Source organism: Branchiostoma floridae, chromosome 15 (genome assembly GCF_000003815.2).
Source record: "Branchiostoma floridae strain S238N-H82 chromosome 15, Bfl_VNyyK, whole genome shotgun sequence".
NCBI lineage: Eukaryota > Metazoa > Chordata > Leptocardii > Amphioxiformes > Branchiostomatidae > Branchiostoma > Branchiostoma floridae.
This window is the reverse complement of record NC_049993.1, coordinates 12696069-12712784: the sequence shown is the minus strand read 5'-3', so window position 1 is coordinate 12712784 and position 16716 is coordinate 12696069. Positions and strand designations below refer to the sequence as shown.

Genomic DNA, 16716 nt, shown 5'->3' with positions numbered 1-16716 from the left:
AGGTTAAGCGTGTTTTCTTCGCAGTGTTATTTTCTCATAGTCATTTGCATATTTTTAAACCGTTTCTTAAACTATTTCATCCTTCATCTATTGCACATAATGATTAGTATTCAATCCATAGATTTCCTACTTGGACGACCAACGCAATGTCAAACTCCCGCCATCTTTCCCAGTAACACGTGCACGTGCACACATTTTCAACTATACTCTAAATTCTTTGAGATAAAATAGTTTGTAGCACAGCGACTTCAAAGACATTCTGGCTTAGAGAACCCGCCTTTGACCCTAGAGTCGTTTATAGTTGAGTTACCTGCCAAATCAAATACAACTTAAATCAAACCTTATCACTCTTAGGGGCATTAACCGATCCCAGTCTATTACTGAAAGAATGTAAAAATTAGCCTATGTAACAGGCCCCAGGAAGAGCATTCTTAGAAAACCTGTCTTTAAAATTACATGCTGTTTTTTGAAAAACAGATGACTGCTATAAGAGGCTATGCCCCACTTGGTTTAATTGGAAGGCACTTCGTAAACAAGAAGTCTAAAGTATAAAGTTTAGTCCGTCGGTGTGTTTGCCTGTTTGCTATGGTATCGCACACACGAGGGGTCAGTATATTCACCCATAAGCCTCTTCAAATAAACTATATGTAATGGCTGGTAAATTAAGTGCCTACATTAAGAATTAGATATGTCAGCTCGTGTGTGGAAAGGGAGAGGGGGGTAAACAAAACGTCAAACAAAGTTGGTGGTTTGATAAATACGTTGATGGCCGTGGGCACATATGTATAGCGATGCAACTGAGTGGCAAATGTTTATATTGAACGTAGCTATGCTATTGTAATGGCTTTCTTCCTACCCAAAGGGTGAGCTACGTAGGTAAACATTTCAAATTATAAGACACCAAAACGCACGACATAGTAAGCAAGGATTCTTGCAATACGCCACCCAAACATATGGATCTAAATTTATCTGTCAACGATCTGGATTTAAAGGAACGGAAAGTGATTCATCACTTCTTTCAAGATGACTAAAAGCTTTCTTTCATATACCCTGGACACTTGTGCCCTAAGGATCGTTGCCATGGCAACAAAACACAATAGTTATTCTCAAAGAATGCATAATTGATCACCACCCCAGCTGTCAGTGAAATGTATTATCATCTTCTTGTCTTCTTTCCGGACGCCTCCAATTGTGACATATCATATGTTTCAAACCTCTGGGAAAAGAGGTAAATACCCTTTGAAGTAAACACAGAGATGTTTTGTTAGTGAATATATTTTCAGTACAATCCTCTACTCATTCTTTACAAATAGAGAAAATCCTACAACAATAACTAGGAAAGTAATCCTTAGAATCCTTCGGGAAGACCAAGATATCCTTAAGGTGATGTGGGTTTTAAGTAGATCAGCGGAAGAAAAACTTCAAAGAGTTGTCTGAATGATTACGTTTTGTATGGTGATGATTATACACAAATCCTGATGAGTATGTTAAAGGATGAACCATTGGTGTTAGATGCTAAATACATAGCACTAGTATTGCATTCACATACTATTACATTTCTATACATACATAACGCATATGCTAACAACATGATGTATCAAATCGCATTATCAGGAAGGCTGTAAAACAACATAGGGACGAGTTGTATAGATCGTGGGGGAGGGGGGCTGACATAATAAGACATTTACAGAGGGAAAATTGCGTAGAAACTACACAGTGCTGATGAAAGAAAATACGTAAAATACATAACTATGCACTTATTGTTGACCTAAATAATACACGTGAATATTTGCCCAGCCCTTCTCTATATATATCACTTTACTTGTCAGTCCCTAATGTTTGGCACCCTTTAATTAATTACCTTTAATAATAAAATGATATGGTTCCATCCTAAAAATTACTGTACATCAAAAGGTGTTACAATATGTTCAAAAGTGATATGTACAAAAAGTTTGTAATTGTTTGGAACTGCATGCAAAGTAATGATGTAAGATATTCAGACATCGGGCAGAAAATTCTTCATCTTAAATTATTCTATCTTACGAATGCATTGTAAATGTATGAGTTATAGAATTAGATCCTACGTTACCGCGAAGTTCCTCAGAAGATGTCTTCAAGAATGCCATTTGACATTGTTGAAAATGAGAAGGTTCATATCCACATTGAATGCATACTAGAAGTTCGTGCATTACTTGCTGGATGGTTGCAACGAGAATCCTTCTTGAATCCTTCAAGAATTTCATTCAAAATACACCCCGTACGCAGTAGCCACTGCGAACAACGATTCATTCCTGTAGGTCACAGTAGCATAGTTGTCGTTCGACTGATCCCACAAACAGCGACTGCCCAGTTCCACGGTGTTGTTGTCCGTCTGTCCGATACAGACATGGCTGACGATCTTGTAGCGAGGGAAGTTGAGTTCCTTCACTCTGTTCTTAATCACATCTGCTAGGATGGTAGTCAGGTTCGCGCTAGTGTTCGGGTCGTATTTCTCGTTCTCCAGGTACTGTTGTAACACCATGTTCATAACACCTTCCACTTTTGTGGGCGAGAACTTCTTCCCTTCATCTGGAGTCATTTTGTACGTGTTCTCCTGCTTGGTTTTCGCTCGCTTCCCTCTGCTCGACTGCGACGTGCCGGCGAAGCTCATTCTCCGGGACATTATGGTGCTCATAGCGACCATGGAGAATCTCTTCAGCGGGCTGAACTTGCTTCCTCCCCGAAGGTCTCTCCGTTGGAAGGTCCGGCCCGTCCCCGCGGTCATGCTGCTTTCCTGTGAGCCCATAGACGACGCCCGGGTCGACATCTTTCGGAGAGCGGGAGACCCCGCCGTTCCCTCCATCGCGTTGAAGCGGTCCAAACTCTCCTCTGTCAGCTGGCTGACTGAAGCCATCTCTGACGTAGTAGTACCCACTCAGACGCGTCGACAAATCACACACTGGCTGAGCCTTGAAAACTTAATCCCCGAATACTAATTTGTGCGGGGAGAGAGTACACAATCCGGTCCTTGAAATCAGGTCGCCAGGGTATGAATGAGATGGTGGCGCCGTGGAGTTAATACGCGGCAGTGAGCTCCTTTTGTAGCCTGTGGTCTCGGTAGAAATCCTTCAATGGACAAACATAAAAACGGATAAATCCTACAAAGAGATCCTTTCATGAGAGTAAAAAGGTATACCAAGAATCTATGCGAATACGAATCAAAACCACATATATGTTCCAGTATATAGGCCGTGTACAATTTTTTTTTTATGATATATAAAAATGATATATAAGTACGTATGACACTATATTTACTAGGATAAAACTTAACAAGCTTCTGTTACAATGACCAAAACATATTACCCGTATCACAAGCTAATCTAGTCTAGTATAACGCTAAAAAGAATTGTTTCAAGCTTCTATCTTCTGATATCATGATAAAAGTGTGTTACGTTATAACCAAGAACGCATAAGGGTATAGTTCGGTAATTCGTTGGTAGGGCGTGTGTTTGTAATGCTTAACAGGTGTCAATTGTGTATACAGTGTACATAGTATATGTGTATAATCACTGACCATATGTAGTACATTTGTATTTCAGTGTTGCACGTGTGGTCATCTATGCATTCAGCTATTTGGTCATGAATAAATCATTATTATTACTATGTGGTCTGTGTGTGTGTGTGTGTGTGTGTGTGTGTGTGTGTGTGTGTGTGCGTGAGAGAGACAGAGAGAGAGAAACGTAAATGGATAACGTTGCATGTATGCTTGTTATTTGTTATTCGCAAATCGGAATATGAGTAGTACATGTAGCAGTTTGAGCAAGGAAGTGTGATTTTTTTCTCGTTTTGTGACACGTGCTCTCGTTTAAAATCAATACAATCAAGGAGGAGACACAACTATAAGACAAAACAACGATTCTGTTGATGTTAAAAGCAGCCGAGGTTAGTTTATCTTACCTCAAACGTTGTTCTGAGTACCAGTGCTGGTCTCTAGTGCCATCCAAGTACCTGTAAGATCTACTGCAGTAAAAGTGCTCTGAAGTGCTCTATGTGGAAAGTTCAGTCCCTTTTGACCTGAATTCAGCTCTTGAGTGGTAATCTTTCGCCAGCTACCTTGTCCCTAGAAGGCCAGAGTTCTCTCTCAAACAGCCGTCTGAGAAAAATGGAAGAAAACAAGCAAAATCAACAAAAGGGAACATCGTTTGTATCACTGGACCTCGACCTGAGCTCGAGATGGCCCCTTTTTGGAACAGGCAAACTCTGAACGGAAGGACGGCTTGTTTTTCTCCATATACTCTGTTTTGTTCCTATGAACCATTACAACAAAGGGCCTGACACAAGAACAACATGGCCTGACACAATGGCACGCAGTGTTCCGAACACTAGGTATAGAGACGCAGTAAGGCGCGAAGCCTCTGTAGGTACCCAATCTTGCGCCGAATTCACGTCAACAAGTACTAGTAGTCTCTAACAGACTGACTACGCTGGCTATTACAGGGAGAGAAAAAATTGCTAGCCTATATAAAGGGAAGTTTTGCTATCAGAGGAGTTGGTCGACCGGAGGGGAAACCATGATGAACCTAGGCGTGGACTGACTCCTCTGGCCAATATCTCTTTTTTTTTTGTGCCAAATTCTACGATCCCCGTGCACCCTCGTAGGAAGGCCTGGTGGAGGCTAGTCAGCAAGTGCGCAGACAAAAAACAGGAGTGGGGTCTATCAAATGTTGGCTTTGTGCCTAAGTATACGACCTGTAGATAAAATACAACATCAGACGATAAAATCGATTATGTCGGCGACACAACACCTGTATTAAAATAGCTCTTGAGATCTAGCTAGGCTTGTTTAGAAAAGGTGCGGGGTTTAGTATGAACCGCTTACAAAAAAAGCTGTAGGTTTGTTTGCTATAGTTCGTCTCGGTGGGTAGATGTACCGACACTCTCTCAATAGTGAAAGTTTAGTGTGGCGTGAAAGTTTGTAACCGACCGTGCCGTGCTGCCACACTCTCCCCGAACCAGTCAAACATCTATCCTCCATTCCGCACCACCTCTCACCATTAAAGAAGACTTGACTGTGTCCTGGTACGCTTCTAGTTGTACTTATACGCCACTTAACCATTACATATGTCCATGTAATGTGCGGCTAACAGCCTTTAGATTGCACCTGTGGCAATAACAAGGAGTACACAATCACAAAGAACAACTGTAGGGAAAGTGTGAAATGATGTGCTACTTACCCTAATGTTGGATAGACGAATCTGACGATCGTGAGGCGATGTTTTTATGATGACTTTTTGGTCAGGGTTGCATCTCCACAGACAGACAGACAGACAGACAGACAAACAGATTCCTGTTTGAAGAACACTTTTAGAGTCGTCTGAAGTGTAACTCAGGAGAGGTTGTTTAACCTTGGTTCAGACGACGGGATGTTTATTCTACAGGTAACACTGTTTACCTGCACAACGCCCCTCAGTAAGTCACGTGGTTCCTGTCAGTCTTGCGTGGCCCTGAGGACAAAAAAAGTCGTCTGAAATATGTCGTCTGACAGAAATGTTTAACGATTTGTTCAAATATAGTATTATTTGTAATGATGGCGTTTATCTTAGTACAAAACGGAAAATTTCATTGTAAGGTCCTCTGTTAATAACTACTTTGGGTCTTTTATTGTCTCGTAAAAACAAGATTGATGACCAAGACTGGAGTGCTTATGGCGCCATTTTTGCACTTATGAAGATCTTCTAACGTGGAAGAAGAAGAAACGAAGTCTGCTAACGTCATGTAGGTTCACTTGTGTTCTAAATTATCAGCAGAATTTCACAAGAATAACTTGACGAAAAAGTTTGACCGTGTTTCTGTGCCTAAAACATCACGTAAACTACGCGAAGGTACACAAATGACTAGTAGTTCTACCAAACTTTACTCTAGTTAAAAGACCATAGCCTGGGGCATTTCGTACCTTTTGCACCATTTAGATCTCTCGATTACTGACAGGAATGCTTTCTCACAAAGGATTGAGAAAAATAGTCAAAAGTGCATGCTATCACACTGTGTTCTTGTTTGTTCTCAATTTGTTATCTTCAACAACATAATTTTCTCAGACAGGTGGAATTATTATTTTTTTACACAAAAAGTGTGAAGAATAGAAAAGCCTTTGACATGAGGTCAGGGAAAGGATAACAGCTGTTACTCTCGATTAGCGAGTACATTTTTATAAACTTAGCTGGGAGCTATCTTGGACGCACCCCTATTTAGGTGCAGTCTTAGGGATACAAAATGGGGCTAAATCCTCTGGTATTGTTCGCAATGGCTCGTGCTATATTTCTATCCTCTCATATCTTCAGCTAATGGCAAGGAAACACAGGTTAATTACTATGTCAGTAAGGGAGTGTTCAGTCCTTTGTTATAGCTAAAACCTGAACTAATGCACTAATTTTCCGTTGTAGCGATTTAAGGATAAAGCTATTCTTGCAATGTGAAAACAGATGTTTACATGCAAATCACAACATTCAGTGATCATTTCTTCGTTTCGTGGTCCCTGAATTGATATTTTACTATTGACCCAAACAACACTGTCTATAGTGGCTATTGTAACCATTTTCGTAAGGTCCTTTGTGTTACCACTATAGCTCTAGAAAGGTTTGATCGCATCATGGTTTGTGACAAAAAGACCGACAGAACAAAACGAGAACTAGTATGTATACCATATCATACCTTTGCAATGTATGCTTGCACTGGTGGTCTATGCATTTTCTCATGCTTTGCTGTTTATTACTCGTACTTATTAAAGTTCTTTCTCTGGTGTGTCGCGAATACAAAAAGAAGCGACCTGCGTGAATCCTACCACAAGGAGGAATCGTAACGCAAAAAGTATGTCAGGACTTTTAAGAAGATTACTGAACACAGCCTGAAGCCTTAAATCTAGCTGGATCGTAAGATATATTTACCTTAACGTCACGAAGACATTTCCTGAGTTGTCGTCAGAAACCAACCTTAAGAGGGATGATACATGCTTGACGACGTTTTCGACTGTCACTCGTCCTCGTTGATCAATCGGGCGTCCTGTCGTCGCTATGGTTACGTTTGTGATGAGCAGGCCCGAGTACCAGCTGTGCAAACTGTGACGAGTCCGGTAGAGGGCACTAGTGCACTCCTTCAGGAAGGCCTCTCCACCTGAAAGGTTTTGAAAACTACTGCCAACCTGTGTACACAAAACACCGACACTTCTTTAATAGGTCCCTTTGAAACCATGCAGGGTTTGTCTTTGCCCATAGTCTTTTAAAACTATCATGATAGCGTTTTCACCGCGAAAGATACAAAGAGACTCTTCATTATTTTGGCCATTTTTTGTGGCATTGTCAAGCAAGAAGTTATTTCATCTACTACTATTGTTGATCCCAACGTAAAGGAAACGTGCTTTTATGATAACTTCATTGCACTACAATTGTATAACATCGGAAAATCGGACATTCTGTGGTACCCGAGAAGCCACATGCACTAAGAGACACATTATGAGATGACCGAAGTCCATTCGCCTACCCAGTCACCAAATAGTATGAATGAATGACTGGCTGGTGGTTTACATGCAACAAACAGGTGCGCACGTACATTCGCATCTACATCTGAACTGCGTAAAGTTGTCCTTTGATCTTAGTTCTCTGCCATATACATGTATGCTTCCCCGTTTCGTTTAGGAGACAACAAACTAGAGAAGGTTGGAGATTTTGATACAGACAGGTGCCAGGTACAGAGAAGTAAGTGACAGCTGTTCTAAGGCTCTATCCAAATGTTTTTCGAGTTGTGCTGTCTAAAGGTATACATGACGGTTAATAAGGAAAACTGTATCAACCCAAGGACGTTATGTAACGTGGGTCCATGATCAACTTATACCCTTTCACTAACTAGATGCCATGCCACAAGCCATGCAATCTTCAGTGGATAAATTGAAGTTTACCGAATAATCGACAGGTGTCCTTCTTGTCAGGGAATCTTTCGCAAATAAAATCTGCAATTTGACGTCGATAGTTTTGTGATTTCTATCCTTGCGACGGAATTTATAACTGCAGATAGCCCCAAGGTAAGATAGATAGTGCTAAAATAGAAATAGACAAAGAAATGTAATAACAAAAGACCGAGGGAAATAGTCCTGACAAATTCATCTGATTGGAGATTGTACCTTTGACCTTTACAAAAAATAATTTTTCCAATTTTGAAATGAGAGCCAATGGAATCACGAAAAATGTGTCTGTAATATGATGTCAGTCGAATGTGTCTGTATCAAGGCTATTGTCAACGGAAACGAAAAATAGAAATGCATATCTAAAGATAACGTTATACACAAATAATGCCCACGGCTTTTCTCTTTATGTCTTGTGTAGTTTGGAGTCTTTAATACCATTATACTATTCGTTCCCTAAAGCTGACCGGTCGGGCCCCGGTTTGGAAATGTGACGTAGGCCTTACCTCCAACATCCATATGGATCATACAAAACTTAAGGCGATATACTATTAGTAATTGTTGATCATAATAACGATTTTAGCTATCTCAAATTCCATACCAGTCGCTAGGCCAGAAGTCTAGTAACAGTGGCATCCACTACACAAGACCTTTCAAAATTTACACTACCTACACATTATGTCAACACCAGAAGGACCCATATGCCGCACCATTGTTGATTCTACAGTCGTTATCAAATTAATAAATGGTACTAATTTACAAACAGCTGTTGGGCCGTGCGAAGTTGTCGTGGAGAAGCGGACAGAGGGAGGGAAGTCAGGCGGGTTATCAGGGGAGTTGCCCCGAGGGATGGAAGTCGGAGTTCGGCTCGCAGGGTTAGAGTAATAACCGGATGGAAGAACGTCTCATTCATTAATGACAGGTAAGCTTTTGCTGATAAAGATTTTATACACTGGTCGTGACACGGGTCATGGTTTAAGACCTTCTGTTTTTTCAGGTGTTAAAGGATATGTATGGGTAGTCTGGTTGCACTTCGGTTATAGTTTAACGTCGCGTGCTCAGCTATAAGATGGTCTCTGTAGTCCTTCGCACCTGTTTAAAAAGATCGTGCAAAATGTGTACAAAACAAACGAAACGAATTTGAAAGAAAAGTCTAAACCGTGCAATTGCTGTGATATTAGGTCTGGATGCAAAAATCGATTGAGGTAATTAGTTTTCTTTCTGTTGTTATCCTCTGGGAGAAGCCATGAATACCTTTGCTGCAATACTTCAAATAGTCCGCATGGCGGCGCTACAAAAGAAATGCTGACGCCCGTTAATTTTTGTAGCACGCCCTGTTGTCCCCCTCTGGGACAGGGTTGTGTCATTGGGTCACCAGGGGTGATAATCAAATAAAACTGGTCATAACCTGCCAGCAAACGGGAGGGTTGGACATGTCTGTTTAGGGCTGCAACATTCGTGATTCAAAAATATTGCCAACGCGCGGATCCAAGGAAAGCAGACGACTTTTCAGGGGCAACTAGTTGTTCTTCGGTAAGTCAGTTTACTAAAATTCGCCCTACTTGTACTTTATTGTCTCTGTTACACATGTTGATTCCGTCTTTCTCATGTTCAAAATAACCCACAAACGTCAGTGCCGTGAGCGGTGACATTGTTTGTGTGTTGTCCAAGTCACTACCAAATACCAGACTAACTACTAGTGTGCAATACTCATGACGGAGAAAATACAATGCGATTTTGCCGAATTCTACTTGCTGTACCTTGGTAGAAAGGCCTTGGTTCGACAGGTGTTTTTGGACAGAACCAAGAATTTGAAGAAATTTGGCCGGGAGAAGTATGCGAAAGCAACAGACACGTTTATTGGTTATGTCTGAGTTGGGCACCGAAAGAGCTAGACACAGGTTTCGAAACAGACGTTTTCTCTCTGCTTGGGAGTGGCTTGTGTGGAATTTCCGTAATCGTAGCTCCTCGATCGTGCGATTTGATATCAAAGGATTTTTAAGCGGTCTAGTTAGATTTGTGAGAGAAATAACCACCGACAAGGATCTAAGACATCCCGATCAGGCCTTTATTCAACGTTTGCCAGTAGTTATAACCCTGGCTAGGGAAAGACGAACTGGAGGTAATTCTCGATCTTCATGTCTACCTTGTCCCCCCAACGACCTGGAGGTCAAAGGACTAGGTAGGTAGGTAGGTATAAACTACTGAAGGGGACTCAAATCACCCAGACGTGTTAATCGTTGTAGACATTTTTATTGTTCTTTGTTTTGGTCTCACAAGTGGAACTACCTGTTTGTAGAAAACAACCTAATTGTGATGTTATGCGTCATCAACGCCTTGCATCGAACTCCGTGACATAGAAATATACCCAGTGTAACAGCCTTGATTATACTTTGACCCGAGGAATATTTTCATCGGTATTTCCGCTCCGAGATGCCACATTTTCTGACTTGTATTAAGTTGTAATTGTCACTACGTCTCACAAGGCGACGGCTAGACATTGTGAATTAATCCTTCACGACAATTAAAACTCATTTTCCACTTGCTTGCGTCACTTGCGACAGTAAACAAAAGGTGTGTATTGGATTTTTTGTGTTTGGGCAAAACCAGCGGTGACGCTATGGGATGACAGACAATGTAGAATGATCACAGACTACAGAGGGATGTGTATTCGTACTCAGTTGGGGAATAGATAGGCAGGTGTGTGGAGCACATTGTTCTTCTCTTTCTAATTATTACGGAAAGAAGGCTGTGTATGTCAGAACAAAGCAGAAAGTTGTAAATAAAGCACGACTATTTTGGACATAAATCCCTCGACATGTGCACATATGTTACTCTACAACCAGAGGTTTTCTCCAAGCAGAGGTTAGGCTCCGGTCAGTTTATGATATATTTTTGATAAGGCGTTTTGTCGGGCTTTGGCTGACGGACAAAAGAAAACCTGACAAAAATGTTAAAAGCAAGTCAGACAAAAATGCATAAAAATACGTAAAAAAGCCAGAGATGAACCTCTGCTTGGAGAGAAAAGATATGTGGCTTTAGGAAGTTACAAAGTACTAGAACTTGCACAATGCGTTACTTTGAATTTGAAGTGTACGCGAAGATACAAGAAAGATAACATTGACTTGTGATCCCATTCTGTCGAACAGGTGTCGCACTGGGGTTTTGTCAACACTGTACTGTATTGTCTTTGCTACAGGAACCTTGGCTGTCTACGTGCGGGTCGTGCTTTGGCTGAGATTAAGTCTTCTAGATCTTCACTCTTCATGCGCACAGAACATCGCCTCCGGCTACAACACAGCAACACCTGACGGTGGGCGAGAGTAGAGCTCAGACTGAGTGTGGCGAGGGATTTGTACCGAAAAATCGACACTAGGGACACAGACTGACGAAATAAGGACGATGGCTTCAGTTGGCGAGTTAACCAGGGAAAGCCTGGACCGATTCAACTCCTCCATGGAGCTACAGCCGCCCGCGAACACGACTCGAAGGTTGTCCTTCGCCGCAACACGGAAGTCCTCGATCCAGTCCATCAGCTCTCACGATGGGGACGTGCCACCTATGATGACACGGCGGATGTCACGTCGAGAGTCTCGGGTCAGCTTGAGCATGGGCCCGACTAGAAGGTTCTCCTACGCCGGTATGGGATCCATAGCGTCCAGAAGGTTCAGCACGGCAGCGATGTCTACCCGCTCCAGCAAGACCACCTTCCCGGTAGTGGTCGCGAACACCTACAAAATGACTCCCGATGATGGAACCAAGTTCTCGCCGGCCAAAGTCGAGACAATGCTGAATCTTGTCTTGCATCAGTTCCTTGAGAACGAGACCTACCGCCAAGAGAACGTAGGCTTCCTTACTAGAAGGCTGACGGAGAATATTAAAGATCGGGTGAAGGAGCTGAATTTCCCGAGGTACAAGATCGTCTGCCATGTGTACATCGGGCAGAGCGGGAACAACTCGCTGGAGGTGGCGAGCAGGTGTGTGTGGGACCCGCAGAACGATAACTTCGCCACCGCCACCTTCCAAAATGGATCGCTCTTTGCCGTAGCGACTGTTTATGGCGTTTACTTTGAATAACTTCAAAGTTTGACCACAGACAAGGTGTTAAGTTTTAAGGACGGAAGTGAACAAAAAAAGACAAGATAAATAACCTTTAAGACTGTCTGACCTATAAATACGGCCAAATATTTCTGTATCGAAGAAACTATGCGCCTAGAAGCTAATCTTGGACGTATGTTGTTTTGCTCTCACTAACAGCGTACGCAGAAACATTTTAGAAGAACGTGCGTATAAGTTTTAGCCAACTACACTTCTTGTACATAACGTTATTATTGCTGATGTCTTTTCATTATACTGTATATATCATATTCTTTCCATAACGTAAGCAAAGTATACCTACAATTTGATGTACATTTATGTACGTAGAAACGTTCTAGAAGTACGTGCGTTCAGTTTTCGCGTGCTGCACTTCTTGTACATAAAAGTAATGTTGATGAAATCTTTTTCATTATGCTGTATATATTTTATCATTATCCTAAGCTATTTCCTCAATGTGATAAACATTTACTTGGTAAATCCCTGAAATGACACAAGATTACGTTAGCAAGCCCTGTTGGCTTGAAAGAGATTTGTTACGCGTGTTGCCAAGGTGCACAAGTATTCACTAGGTATGGTTAGCTCCTGACTAAATTACATTACAACCGTGAGAGCGTCTTGTATATTAGATTCGTTACCTTGACACAATAAGACATAGTAACGACTTCAATAGACAGGTCTTAAGAAGAATGCGCATGTCTTAGATAGCATCTTGTATCATAACACTTAAAGGGACGAGGAATCTTAAGAAGGCACCAAAAGTAACGCCTGATATGCCAGAAGTATCTATTCTATGTCATTTACGTTGCATCGCAAACTGTTGATTTTAATCTAACCCTGAAGTGGATTTAGTTAAAATATCACATTACATTTGTACTTCTATTACTACTCGTTGAGCTACTCCGTTTTAGGTCTTATCACAATCTTCGATATAAATAGATGTTTTATGAGTCGCCATGTCAAAATGATTAAACCAGACTGTTCAAAACAAAGGCCCGAATCTACACACTGTACACACTTTATGTACCTTTAATCGATAAGGAATGGGCGTGTAGTGTAAGAAACGCGATGGTTATCAAACCTGTGTCCAAACTTTGCACTCCGCTGGCCTTATTATTCACTTGGCAATCTGTGGACCGTAACTGCATGCGGATATTTCACACTAAACAAAGTCCTTTTTTTTCATAAAATCACGCAGGTGGTTGTTAGGAAAAGTCATTGAATCCATCATATTTCGTTTGTGTGTAGAACTTCTAATTTGTTTCTTTCGTGTTTCTTAGCTTCAAGTAGGGTGAATACCCATGAAAATCACTTCAAAGTTTCACGAACACACTGAAACTATGTTAGCAACACTTCCTTTCTTTACTAGACAAGCTACCGTTCCTTTCAGTACTATCTACGTTACAAAAACATTTCTCAGGCGGAAACGATGTTTGCACCAAAACATGTATTAGTCACAAACAATGTTGCGAATGTTGAGCTTCGGTGGTGTGAAGAAATTCCGACATTCTCTCATGCATGTCTGTGGGAATGGAGGAACAACGTTTCTTTTCAAGAATACTTTTACTGAAAACCCTTGTTTCCTTTACATTACGATATTTTAAACATCTCATTGAGACTTTAAGTTTAAAGTTTGCAACAAAAGATGCCACACAGAAAACATCGTTCAAGGTGTAAACCTTTGTCAACGTGAGGTGTTACACCCCTTTCCAATAGAGGCTATGGGATAATATCAAAGCAGATTTACTGGTGGTATATCACAGTATCAACAGTCGGTCAACCAGTGTCCAACAGACACCGGGAGAAGATTGGACACTGCTTGTTTTTTTTTTTAAATCTATGCCACGGGCAAATCTGCTTGGAGATAAGCTAAGACCGCGCTATGGTCACTGAGCGACCAAAGATTTCTCAGATTGCTGAACCAATCCCATTGATAAATTCAAACGACTTTTTTTACGTCTTGTATGTTTTGTCTTCATACCATTATAAAATCATAATTTTATATCTTGCATCTTATTCCAACTATGAAATCAATGGTTCGAATCAAATCCAAACGGTTGCGGTCGCTCAGCCATTGCCGTCTAGTAAAAAGGGCCGGGAGGCTTATACAAGCCTAGGGAAAACCACCCGACAGAGTCTTACCGTTCACACCTGCACGTCTTTCACCCTTAATGAAACTAAGTAAGTGTATAAACAAGATTTCCGTGTTCCCTGCGTTTTGACAAATTAGACACATTTCTCGCGGCCTTTATCCATGTAAAAACACGTCATTTCAAAACAAAAACCTTTCTTATAATCCTGTACAGCATTTCTGGTTAATGCGTGTATGCTCAGAAAGGTAAACATAATAATTGTTTGGGATTTGGTAGCCAGGGGCAACGGTGTTGTTTTGAGAGTGCCTCAAGGCTTGGACGGTGTGTGACATGGGCCATACCAACCAATCGTATGGGGGTGGGTGCCAAAAATTGACATTTTTTTCTTGCAAGCTGCGTTTACTTTTCATTAACGTTTTGACGTATACTGTTGGCTGTACTGTTAACTAGACTGTGAATAAAAGAATTTCGGTAACAATAATCATCTACATGAGGACACGGTGTCTTTGAAATATGCCCTACAAACTTGACCTTGGATTAGTGTGTACCTCAGTAGGAGGCCCAGTCCTTATCTAATCAATACGGGGCATTGTCATTAATCCTAAAAATAACAAAGTACTGATGAAGGATGACATGCCTAGTCTGATGTTTTTGTTCTGCAGAAATGTACTTATCATTCCACGGTAAAGGACATGCTACTAGGCACGTAGTCATATTTTCATCATTTGTTGGTTGGCTTGCTACAAAAATGCACCTTTGTAAATGGAGGTTATGCTTTTGTTGTGCCTGTTTGTGCGTTTGTTTGTGTGTGCATGGTTATTTGAATGGTTGGTTTCCTCATGGAAGACAAAGGGACATTGACAGGAAGTTAGGTCAAAGGTTCCTGAATAGGTTATCTCAGTTCCTGTTCTCAATTTCCTGCTACATGCACTGATTTGGAAAAAGCATTGGACAGAATCAGTGCAAATTGGTGATAATGGAAAAATAAAAATTCACAAATATTCATGGAGGTAAAATATGTTAGATTTAGTTTGTTTCTGCATTGTCATGAGGCTATTTGTAGAGATCTCCAAGCAGATGTAAGGTCAGCTTTTTGTGGCGTGTCTTTCCTTAGTGGACTGCACTAGCTCTTTGCCACCTAATATAGACTAAATGCAGACCTGATAGAAAGGCTAACAAAACACCCCTAAAACAGTACTGGTCCATACTTAGCCAAACCCTACATCTGCTTGGGATAAGTAGGGAAGGTGTAATTGACAGGTGGCACAAAGTACCGGCTATCAAAACTGCAGATAACAATCTTAAAGAGGCAATCACAATACCTCGGCAAGTGGTTGTATCAACCCAGTTCTTACTCCAATTAAGGAATGTGAAGTACACTTGGATCTAAGGAGTTAGCTTGTGTGTATATGTGGAAGTCTTGTGTTGTTGGTTCTCTGGCTGTTGCATTGAAAGCAACTGAAAGCAAAGATACATCAAGTCCAAACCAAAGCTAGGCTTCACTAATGTCAAGGGACCCTTCAAGGCAAGTGTGTCGTTTTAGGGGGAACTGTGTTATGTTTGGATAATGTACGTATTTAGGTTGGTAAAACATTGCACCACTCTCGCAAAAAAAAAGTTGGCAGTGTTTTACAGTGTTCCTTTGTCTGCAAAGACTGTAACTTTAATTCAGGTAAGAGAAAAGGCTATATCTTTATTCTCAAATGGGTGCGTCTAGTTTTTCTCCATGAGCTCATATACTATAAATTCACTTGAATATGGAGCACTCAAATTTAGTAATACAGTGGCAGACCAGTTAACAGTCCAAGAAGACAAAACATGGTAGTTAATCCACACAGTTTGGTCTCCACTGCAAATATGCAATTCTTAGTTACTTCAATCTGTAACGTTACTAAATTGTTTTAACCACAAATTAAAAACACTGCAAAACCCTCCATTTAAACTCCAACTGTGAAATAAAACCATCGCAAAGGTAAATGAATTTAAAGTATGTTAACAGAGTAATACTTTCATGGTGAGAGGTCATGACAAAAACATCAAAATCTACAGTTACTGTAACTATCTTTGTGGTGGAACATCAGCTTCACAGGTGACAGGAGTAAACAGTATTCAAAATCTGTCTAAAGACGAGAACCCTACAGTAAGCAGAACCAAGACGTGGGTTGACCTTTGCCTGACCAAAGAGATTTATCAGGGCCTGACTGTCTACTGGTATTCTATTATCTAAATCTGAAAAGTATTTTAAACCCCTAACATAGCTCAGAACACAGAAGTGTGTGAAGACATGACCATTGTCCCACATGTACCAGATGACCTGCCCCTTAAAAGGATGCACTCAATGATGAATATGTCCCTTGAGTATCATGATCGAAAAAAATAATTATCAAAAGGCAACAGGTGTACAAAATAAGTACACTCAGGACAACTCGTCACACCTTAGCCTGGTATCCAAACATATTATAGCTGCCAAGTCTTCTTGTCTTTTCATGCAAATAGCTGTTTGCTTCAGAGGGCAAAGAGACTTAAACCAGGCTACCACATTTATCCCCAAGAGTTGTTTACGATCTACTAGTATCTTTGACAAAGCTTCTAAAGTCA

General features: G+C 41.0%; 2 protein-coding genes across 5 annotated transcripts; one reads left to right on the top strand and one right to left on the bottom strand.

The window, feature by feature from the left end:
- Window positions 1-747: 747 nt before the first annotated feature.
- On the bottom strand, window positions 748-7146 carry LOC118432120 (tctex1 domain-containing protein 1-like). Of its 3 annotated transcripts, none has more exons than XM_035843644.1 (4): window positions 6921-7146; window positions 5214-5483; window positions 3937-4132; window positions 748-3105 (listed from the first exon to the last, which is right to left on the bottom strand). In XM_035843644.1, the coding sequence occupies exon 4, from the start codon at window positions 2891-2893 to the stop codon at window positions 2240-2242; it is 654 nt and encodes a 217-aa protein (XP_035699537.1). In that variant the 5' UTR covers window positions 2894-3105; window positions 3937-4132; window positions 5214-5483; window positions 6921-7146; the 3' UTR covers window positions 748-2239. The 3 variants fall into 3 exon arrangements, with proteins under 3 accessions (XP_035699537.1, XP_035699539.1, XP_035699538.1); XM_035843646.1 differs by having other exon boundaries at window positions 5432-5483; XM_035843645.1 differs by having other exon boundaries at window positions 6966-7146.
- Window positions 7147-8828: 1682 nt separating this feature from the next.
- LOC118432386 (tctex1 domain-containing protein 1-B-like) lies at window positions 8829-12183 on the top strand. 2 transcript variants are annotated; one of them, XM_035843940.1, is made up of 2 exons: window positions 8829-8852; window positions 11130-12183. In XM_035843940.1, exon 2 carries the CDS (start codon window positions 11333-11335, stop codon window positions 12005-12007), a length of 675 nt encoding a protein of 224 aa, XP_035699833.1. In that variant the 5' UTR covers window positions 8829-8852; window positions 11130-11332; the 3' UTR covers window positions 12008-12183. The 2 variants fall into 2 exon arrangements, with proteins under 2 accessions (XP_035699833.1, XP_035699832.1); XM_035843939.1 differs by lacking the exon at window positions 8829-8852 and adding an exon at window positions 8893-9463.
- Window positions 12184-16716: the final 4533 nt, after the last annotated feature.